The 9,398-nt window shown below is 42.3% G+C and overlaps 1 protein-coding gene across 2 annotated transcripts in view; it reads left to right on the plus strand.

The window, feature by feature from the left end:
* LOC112265399 (ubiquitin-associated and SH3 domain-containing protein B) overlaps positions 1-8,224 on the plus strand; it is a 44,109-nt gene extending 35,885 nt beyond the window's left edge. For both annotated transcript variants that reach the window (XM_024442662.2, XM_042296072.1), the window contains 7 exons: positions 879-1,002; positions 3,453-3,575; positions 3,683-3,775; positions 4,611-4,755; positions 5,438-5,544; positions 5,894-6,003; positions 6,254-8,224. In XM_024442662.2, the coding sequence (XP_024298430.1) occupies positions 879-1,002; positions 3,453-3,575; positions 3,683-3,775; positions 4,611-4,755; positions 5,438-5,544; positions 5,894-6,003; positions 6,254-6,391 (840 nt within the window). In that variant the 3' untranslated portion in view covers positions 6,392-8,224. The remainder of the gene's footprint in view (positions 1-878; positions 1,003-3,452; positions 3,576-3,682; positions 3,776-4,610; positions 4,756-5,437; positions 5,545-5,893; positions 6,004-6,253) is intronic.
* The last annotated feature ends 1,174 nt before the right edge of the window (positions 8,225-9,398 follow it).

Below are 9,398 nucleotides of genomic sequence, written 5' to 3' on the forward strand. Positions count from 1 at the left end.
CAAGCATTGATTATGCAAGAATGGGCTGCCATCAGTCAGGATGTGGCCCAGAAGTTAATTGACAGCATGCCAGGGTGGATTGCAGAAGTCTTGAAAAAGAAGGGTCAACACTGCAAATATTGACTCTTTGCATCAACATCATGTAATTGTCAATGAAAGCCTTTGACACTGAAACACTTGTAATTATACTTCAGTATTTCATAGTAACATCTGACAAAAGTATCTAAAGACACTGAAGCAGCAAACTTTGTGGAAATTAATATTTGTGTCATTCTCAACTTTTGGCCACGACTGTACTACTGCCCTCAGTTGCGAGAAATGACATCCCCAAAACACTATACAACACCAATGGCTCCTAGCCTCCAATGCATGCTTTCTGTCCCTAACACCAAAACATTTATTTATTTATTTATTTAGCCTTTATTTAACTATGCAAGTCAGTTAATAAGAACATATTCTTATTTACAATGACGGCCTAGGAACAGTGGGTTAACTGCCTTGTTCAGGGACAGAACGACAGATTTTTACCTTGTCAGCTTGGGGATTCGATTTAGCAACCTTTTGGTTACTGGCCCAACACTCTAACCCTAGACTACCTGCCGCCCCTAAAACTGAAACTAAATAATATAAAAATTAAATATAAATATTTGTATACAACTATAACTAAATTAAAACTAGCAAATCCGGTCTGAAAAGGAAATTAAACTGAACTTCAAATAAAAAAATACAAACTAATGTTAATAAAAACGAATATAAAAACACAAACTATAATAACCTTGCTCCAATACAAAGCTGTTTTTCAGGTGTACTGATCAATTCTTGAAAATGTTGGGAAATGTTATGGATTTGATGCCCCAATTCACTGTATTGTTTCTTAGGTGCTTCGGGTCGGTAGCAATCACTCTCAGCTGCCCAAGCGGACCCTGTTTGTCTGTCGGCACGGTGAGCGGATGGATGTGGTGTTTGGGAAACAGTGGCTTTCACTGTGCTCTGACTCCAAAGGTGAGCAGAGTCAAATCCAATCAAATAAAACTTTATTTGTCACATGCGCCGGATACAACAAGTGTAGACCATACCGTGAAATGCTTACTTACAGTACAAGCCCTTAACCAACAGTGCAGTTCAAAAAGAGTTAAGAAAATATTTACCAAATAAACTAAAGTAAAACATAAAAAATAATTCAAAGTAACACAATAACATAACAGTAACGAGGCTATATACAGGGGGTACCGGTACCGAGTAAGTGTGCTGGGGTACAGGTTAGTTGAGGTAATTTATACATGTAGGTAGGAGTGAAGTGACTACGCATATACAGTATAATAGTCTCCTGGGGAGAAAAATGTTTTGTCGTGCTGTCTTCATAACTGTCTTGGTGTGTGTGGACCATGATACTTTGTTGGTTTTGTGGACACCAAGGAACTTAAAACTCTCGACCGCTCCATTACAATCCCATCAATGTTTTTGGGGGCCTGTTCTGCCTGCCTTTTCCTGTAGTCCATGATCAGTTCCTTTGTCTTGATCACATTGAGGGAGAGGTTGTTGTCTTGGCACCACACTGCCAGTTCTCTGACCTCCCCCCTATAGGCTGTCTCTCCGTTGCCGGTGATCAGGCCTACCACTGTTGTGTCGTCAGCAAACTTAATGATGGTGTTGGAGTCGTGTTTGGCTAAACAGTTCTGGGTGAACAGGGAGTACAGGAGGGTACTGAGTACACACCCCTGAAGGATCTCGGTGTTGAGGATGAGTGTGGCAGACATGTTGTTGCCTACCCTTACCACCTGGGGGCGGCCCGTCAGGAAGTCCAAGATCCAGAGGGAGGTGTTTAGTCCCAGTGTCCTTAGCTTAGTGATGAGCTTTGTGGGCACTATGGTGTTGAACGCTGAGCTGTAGTCAATGAACAGCATTCTCACATAGGTGTTCCTTTTGTCCAGGTGGGAAAGGGCAGTGTGGAGTGCTATTGAGATTGCGTCATCTGTGGATCTGTTGGGATCGTATGCGAATTGGAGTGGGTCTAGGGTATCCATGAGGATGCTGTTGATGTGAGCCATGACCAGCCTTTCAAAGCACTTCATGGCTACCGACGTGAGTGCTACGGGGCGGTAATCATTTAGGCAGGTTACCTTCACTTCCTTGGGCACAGGGACTATGGTGGTCTGCTTGAAACATGTAGGTATTACAGACTCGGTCAGGGAGAGGTTGAAAATGCCAGTGAAGACACTTGCCAGTTAGTCCGCGCATGCTTTGAGTACACGTCCTGGTAATCCGTCTGGTCCCGTGGCTTTGTGAGTGTTGACCTGTTTAAAGGTCTTGCTCACATCGGCTACCAAGAGCGTTATCACACAGTCATCCAGAACAGCTGGTGCTCTCGTGCATGCTTCAGTGTTGCTTGCCTCGAAGCGAGCATAAAAGGCATTTAGCTCGTCTGGTAGGCTCGCTTCAGTGGGCAGCTCGCGTCTGGGTTTCCTTTGTAGTCCATAATAGTTTTCACAGCCATGCCTCATCCGACGAGCGTCAGAGCCCTGGTGTAGTAAGATTCAGTCTTAATCCTGTATTGACGCTTTGCTTGTTTGATGGTTCTTCTGAGGGCATAGCGGATAATATCCGGATTAGTGTCCCGCTCCTTGAAAGCAGCAGCTCTAGCCTTTAGCTCGATGCGGATATTGCCTGTAATCCATGGCTTCTGGTTAGGATATGTACGTCCGCTCACTGTGGGGAAAGACGTCCTTCGATACGCTTATTGATGATGACGGAGGTGGTATACTCCTCAATGCCATTGGATGAATCCCGGAACATATTACAGTCTGTGCTAGCAAAACAGTCCTGTAGCGTAGCATCCACATCATCTGACCACTTCCGTATTGAGCGAGACACTGGTACTTCCTGCTTTAGTTTTTCTTGTACGCAGGAATCAGGAGGATAGATTTGCCAAATGGAGGGTGGGGAGAGCTTTGTATGCATCTCTGTGTGTGGAGTAAAGGTGGTCTAGAGTTTTTTTCCCCTCTGGTTGCACGTGACATGCTGGTAAATATTTGGTAAAACTGATTTAAGTTTGCCTGCATTAAAGTTCCTGGCCACTAGGAGTGCCACTTCTGGATGAGCATTTTTTTGTTTGCTTATGGCCTTATAGAGTTGGCTGAGTGCGGTCTTAGTGCCAGCATCGGTCTGTGGTGGTAAATAGACGGCTATGAATAATATAGATGAGAACTCTCTTGGTAGATAGTGTGGTCTACAGCTTATCATAAGGTACTCTATCTGAGGCGAGCAATACCTCGAGACTTCTTTAATATTAGACATTGCGCATCAATCCTAAAAGCAAGTGTGCTTTCAAAGGAGTCATACAAGTTGAGTTGGATGAATCTGATGTTTTGATTGGATAGATAAAACGGCAGTATTGTTTGTAGGTTTTGAAACCATAACAACAGTGTGCTGGGTTGTGGTGTTCTGTTCTACAGGTAGATATGTGCGCACTAACCTGAACATGCCAGTCAGCCTGCCCATGTGGAATGGAGGACACAGAGATTACGACATGGACACCCCCATCACTGTGTTTGGTTCCACACAAGCACAAATAGTGGGTACGTGGTTGTCAACACATATGTTATCTGCCCAATTCCATGTTTAATGTTTCATTACAGTGTGATAACAACCTATTCCTCTGTCTATCTGTCTGCCTGTGTTGCAGGTCAGGCGTTGTTGGAGAGCAACACAGTGATAGACTTTGTGTACTGTTCGCCTTCTCTGCGCTGTGTCCAGACTGCTCAGAACATCCTCAAAGGTAACCAGCATGTAGTTACTTGCCACCACAAATCCTGCTTAGGATAAAAAGCCTTATCGATTGTGTTCGCCTCTCTAACCCCTGATGAAGACATTAAAGGGCGATCTGCAGTTTCTACATCCATTTTGGGGCTTATAAATGAATGATATGTACCCATTGATTCTAGAAGAATATAACTTGTAAATTAATTGTATCTACCCATTGATTCGAGAACAATTTAATTTACAAATGAATTATATGTACCCATTGATTCTTGAACAATCTCATTTATAAATGCTTCATGAGTTTAGCAACTGTTGTACTCCATTAGAACCAAAATTATACACTTTTTCACTCCAATGTTTGTAAACAAAGTAAATGTAAGAATACACTATATAGCCTACAAACATAGTTAAAACTATCATTTGATATCATGGATGGTCAGTTCTTGCATCCATAGCTCTGTCTATGAATTAGATTTCTCCAGCCCCATCCCGAAACAGTGGCAGGGAGGGCGCTTTGTTATTGTTTCAACTGTGGATTGCCCCTTTAGTGGTTGAAATGTTGTCAATGAACATAGTTGAGAGCATATCATGTGTTCTGGTCCAACCCTTTTCTCCGAGGCACTTATGTAGATCTGAGAGGGAGTTGATAAGTTTAGCCAATATGGTAGTAGTTCCCTTTCCTTCTGATAGGCTAAGTGAAATTGTCTCCAAATTGCTTATCTCAATCCAATCATTTCAGATCTACGTAAGTGGCTAGGGGACTAGGGGTTGTTTTTGGACAGGGCTGGTGTGTGCAGCAGAGGCTGCAGTCTTGCTCTTTTGCTTATGCGCCTCTCTGTCTCCCTTTGCAGGTCTGCAGCAGGATGGCAAGCTGAAGATCAGAGTGGAGCCAGGGCTATTCGAATGGACCAAGTGGGTCTCTGGGAGCTCTCTTCCTGCCTGGATCCCTCCCACAGACCTGGCTGCATCCCACTTCAGTGTTGACACAACATACAGGTGATACAGGCAAGACTGTTTCCTGGTTCACCTCCATACTGTACTCTTACTGGCCATTTACACTATACAAGCGGCACTTGCCTAGCCACGCTAGCCTCGCCCTCGTGCTAACAAGCTAGCAAGCAAGCTGGGTTGTGCTACGTATTAACAGCCATTGTCAGCCAATCCAGTAGGGTTTGGAAGCTATGGTGAGAATCGATTGGTCAGTCGCTTCACCATATCATGGAGGATTTAATGAAAATTCTGCTTTCCCCAGCTTTAGTCCTGCCCTTTTCAGCTCCCGCGCCCATGCTTGCATCGCTCAACGGTCCCTCGCCAACTCTCCGCTTCTCTCGCTTTCCTTCCATTGAAGATGAATGGCCGATGTTTCACCGCGCGATGCTGCTTCCATGTGTAAATGCAGATTTAGGCTCCATCCAGAAACAACCCCTAGTCCCTTTAACCTTGGGCCTAGGCACAGGTATAAAGACAAGCAGATATGTACAAATCATATGGTTAACATTCCATTAAGCCTATCAAAGAAAATGATGGAGCTACTACCATGTTGCCTATGCTTATTTAATTCCTTCTGACCTACGTACATGAAGTGGTAAAGGTAGGGGCTAAGGGTTGTTGCTGGACGGGGCCGGGGCCTTTTCAGCCATGCCTCTGTCTCACATGTTTTCACTCCTTCTTCCCACAGACCTCTCATCCCAATATGCAAACTTAGCGTGTCGGAGTCCTATGACACGTACGTGAGCCGGAGCTACCAAGTGACCAAAGACATTCTGTCTGACTGCAAAAACATGGGTAATTATGATGCAGGGTTCAGTCACTGCTGTGGCTTTGGATGGGATGTGTATAAAAAAAAAACAGTCCTGCATTCAATTAGTGCCTATCTTTCAAATCCTTTAGCTGTGCTCGATTGAGCTTGCCTGGTGCAATGGAATCAACGGAATAGTCCCAAAAGTGCAAACCCTGTTCATCTCCCACTCCACGCTAGACAGGCTCAATCAAATGCTCGTGGCATTTGAAAGCAAACCTATACAATTTGAATCCCAGATGTGATACAGAAACATCTTGTGTGGGATGGACTTTGGGATTCATCTGGTCCGTGTTGATCTTCCCTCCCCTCATCTCCTCATCTCTCACTCTGTAGGAAACAACATACTGATTGTGGCCCATGCTTCCTCTCTGGAGGCCTGCACCCGACAGCTCCAGGGCCGCAGCCCCCAGACCTCCAAGGACTTCATCCAAGTAGTCAGGAAGGTCAGCTGAAGTTTATTTTACTCGCTCAATGTGATATTTTATTTTGATCTCATTGTGTCTTCCCCCTCACTCTTTTTCACTCTTACTTTCACCCTGTGCCTATCTCTCTGTATCTGTGTTTCTGTCTGTCTGTCTCTCTCTTTGTCCGCCTCTCTCTCTCTCTCTTTCTCCCCCTCTGCCTTTCCACCCCACTTCCTAACTTTCATTCTGCCTTTATTGCGGCTGACGAGAGCCTCTTTCCCTCCTGTAGATCCCCTACCTGGGTTTCTGTACGTGCGAGGAGCAGAGTGACCCGGGGATCTGGCAGCTGGTGGACCCACCCATCCTGCCCCTCACACATGGACCCAACCACAGCTTCAACTGGAGGGAGACCCTCCTCCAGGAATGACATCCGCTTCCGTGGAGAGCAGACTTGCTCAGCCCCATCCCGAGGATGTAGTTTCTGGTCAAACAGCACTGAAAGACCCCACCAGAGTCAATGGGTGGTTGGACCTGGATGTACTGTACTGTACATATTGTCATTTGACAGTATTGTTGACATTTCTAATTTGACAGTATTGTTGTTAGTGAGAGTGGAGAGGGCGGGGCTAAGTCTCGGCCTGGTTGATCGTGGAGGCTAAGCACATGAACCATTACATATTATATCATCAACTGCGTGCCAGAAGGAAGTCACAAGGTTGAGAACATTGACCTAAAAAAACAAACAGAGTAGTTTGTGTTTCGAAAAGCAATTGTATCCCTAGTCCCGCTTGCAGATGTTATCCTCAAAAGCCCTTGATTGTAGCCGCAAGTCATGTCTCGGATGTTTCCCGGTGTGGAATCTGTGTTTCTGTGTGTATAAAGTTTAACTCATTGTGGGAGAAAACATGCAAAACTTAGTTCATGATCTCTTGCAATGTGTTCAGTATGACATCGTTTATGACTTTATGGTCACGTTGTATGCTGGTTGTATAAAAACGTTTTTTTTTAACGAAGGTAACCAGAAAAAGCTGTCTGCCTGGTTGTTATGTGACCAGATGGCAGCCAACATATGAAGGATTTACTTTGACATCATGATCTCGTCATACAAAATGCATCTTCACATGGTTTTAACTGAGACCAGTGGAAAATCTGGTTTTATGACTTCTTCACAACCAGAAAAACAGTTTAAACCAGAAAATGAGGTCATTAAGACGGCATGGGCCAAATGTTTTCCACTGGGTGGCTTTCCGGTTTGTTTGAAACAGTCTTGATGGGACAAAATGCACTATTGACAATCACAGGTGAGCCTTGGTGAGGCAGGTCTAATAACCAGAAGTTAGGAACCTCCACTGTAAGTGTTTATTTTACATAATGTAAGGTCTTATGGCAGAATAGTTGTCGACCACTGCACTAGAAAATATCTTTCAGTCTTCCAGTTGTGACCATTTATATTTTATTCAGATACTTAACAATTGATGAGCTTTTATCAAATCTTATTAAAAAGACCTGTCCTGTGGTAGGAAAATAAGTTTTTCTCAGGTGCAGTTTTCATTGTGACCTAATACAGTATTTGCATTTCATTGGGTCATGAAAATTGTTGTGAGTGCCTCTGAAGATTGAACCTGATTTCTCTTGACGTCTCAGTGGTGAAATCAGAGGGAGGTTCAATGCTCATTATGTCAACTTGAATGCTTTTGTGTAGCCTCATCTAAATCTATCTGATCTAATCTTTCTGCAAATAATGCATTTATTATTGAGGAGGATCTATAACAATGCTCTGGTGCTGTTCTTCCATTGATACATGCAAATACAATACTTACAAGAACAATACTTACAAGTACAATTGCGAAATTTGTGATAAAGGTGTCAGTGAGGAACAAAGCAGACCTACATCAGAGGTTAGCCACATGCACTGTTGAGGAAACTCTGGAAACTGAGGAGGAAGCCATCTGTGTCAATTTGTGTTCATTTATTGTCTCAGATATTGTATTTCCAAATGTATATAAACGTTAATTTAAGTCATTTAAGTTTTTCACCAAAATGCTAAAAGTTAAGTCAAACATATTCTTTATATTTGGGTGAAGATTTGCAAAAGATTGAAAAGATTGCCACTTGTATATTCAGATATGATCATATCTGAAGTGTGTTCTTTATTTTGATTCAAAAATTGTCTGAATTCCCCCCTCTATATGATACAGACATGATCACTGTTTCAGATATGTAGAAGATACATATCAAATAAATAACAAATCGGGTCATTTATTTTTGTATTGTTATCTATTTTTATTTTATTAGATTGAGAACTCCTTCAACACCTTGTTCAATAGTATTATGGTTTAGCCACTAGGTGTAGGTATAAGACCTTTGGAATTGACTACATATCTTAGGGAGAAAATTAGCCTGAAGCCCCACGTGGGGCACACGGAAACGCGACCCCTCAGATGTGTCTTGTAATTTTTTTTCAGATGTTAAATTAATCACTAAACTTATGGCTCTAGATTGCAGGACAAATATGCTTCAGGTGTTTGAAAAATTCAAAATTCTCCATCATTACGTACTTGGTGCCCCCTATAAAATAATAGGTCCATGACACCCCTGGCCTGAAGTGATTTAAAAATAAAGAAATCCTTAGAAAATTATGCAGTAAGTAGACATAAATAACGAACTGAAAGGAATAAGATACTGTCATATTGTGTGTAAAAAAAATTGTTGGAGTTTTGGCCTGCCTGGTGAATTAAATTAGTTAATAGACTGATAAGAAAGAGAGCTCCAAACATCTTTGCCAATAACAGCTAGTTTTCTCCTCCCCATTCAGACCTCTCCTAGACAGTCCTAGCAAAATTCTTGCTTGAGAAAATGCTCTTTGCATGAAGTTATTTTTGTTTCTTTTTGACCATTTTAATTGAAAAAAATCACAGTAAGGTACCTCTTAAGCCTACCCCCCTACTTTGTGCAATTTCCGCCTGAAGACATACCCAAATCTAACAGCCTGTAGCTCAGGCACAGAATCAAGTATATGCATATTCTTGGTACCATTTGAAAGAAAACACTCTGAAGTTTGTGTAAATGTGAATTGAATGTAGGAGAATAACACACAATAGATCTGGTTTAGATTAAACTATGGAAAAAAACATTTGTTTTTTCTATTTATTTTTGAATCATCATCTTTCAAATGAACAAGAAAAAACAAAAATTAAGATAAGACGATGGGGACAATTTTAGTGCAAAAATTAAGAGGGCAACAGTACCCGTGCAAAATTTCAAAATGATAACTTCAAAAATGAGTGTGCTACATAACATTTATTATGAAGTCACCCAGGTGTCCCACACACAAGTAGCCCAAATGTACCCAAGTGGCCAAATTGGTGAAGTACACATTTTGAAACCAATAACTATATACAAAATACCAAAATGGTACTCTAACACACCCCCAC

Source organism: Oncorhynchus tshawytscha, linkage group LG13, assembly GCF_018296145.1.
Source record: "Oncorhynchus tshawytscha isolate Ot180627B linkage group LG13, Otsh_v2.0, whole genome shotgun sequence".
In the NCBI taxonomy this organism is placed as follows: Eukaryota; Metazoa; Chordata; class Actinopteri; order Salmoniformes; family Salmonidae; genus Oncorhynchus; species Oncorhynchus tshawytscha.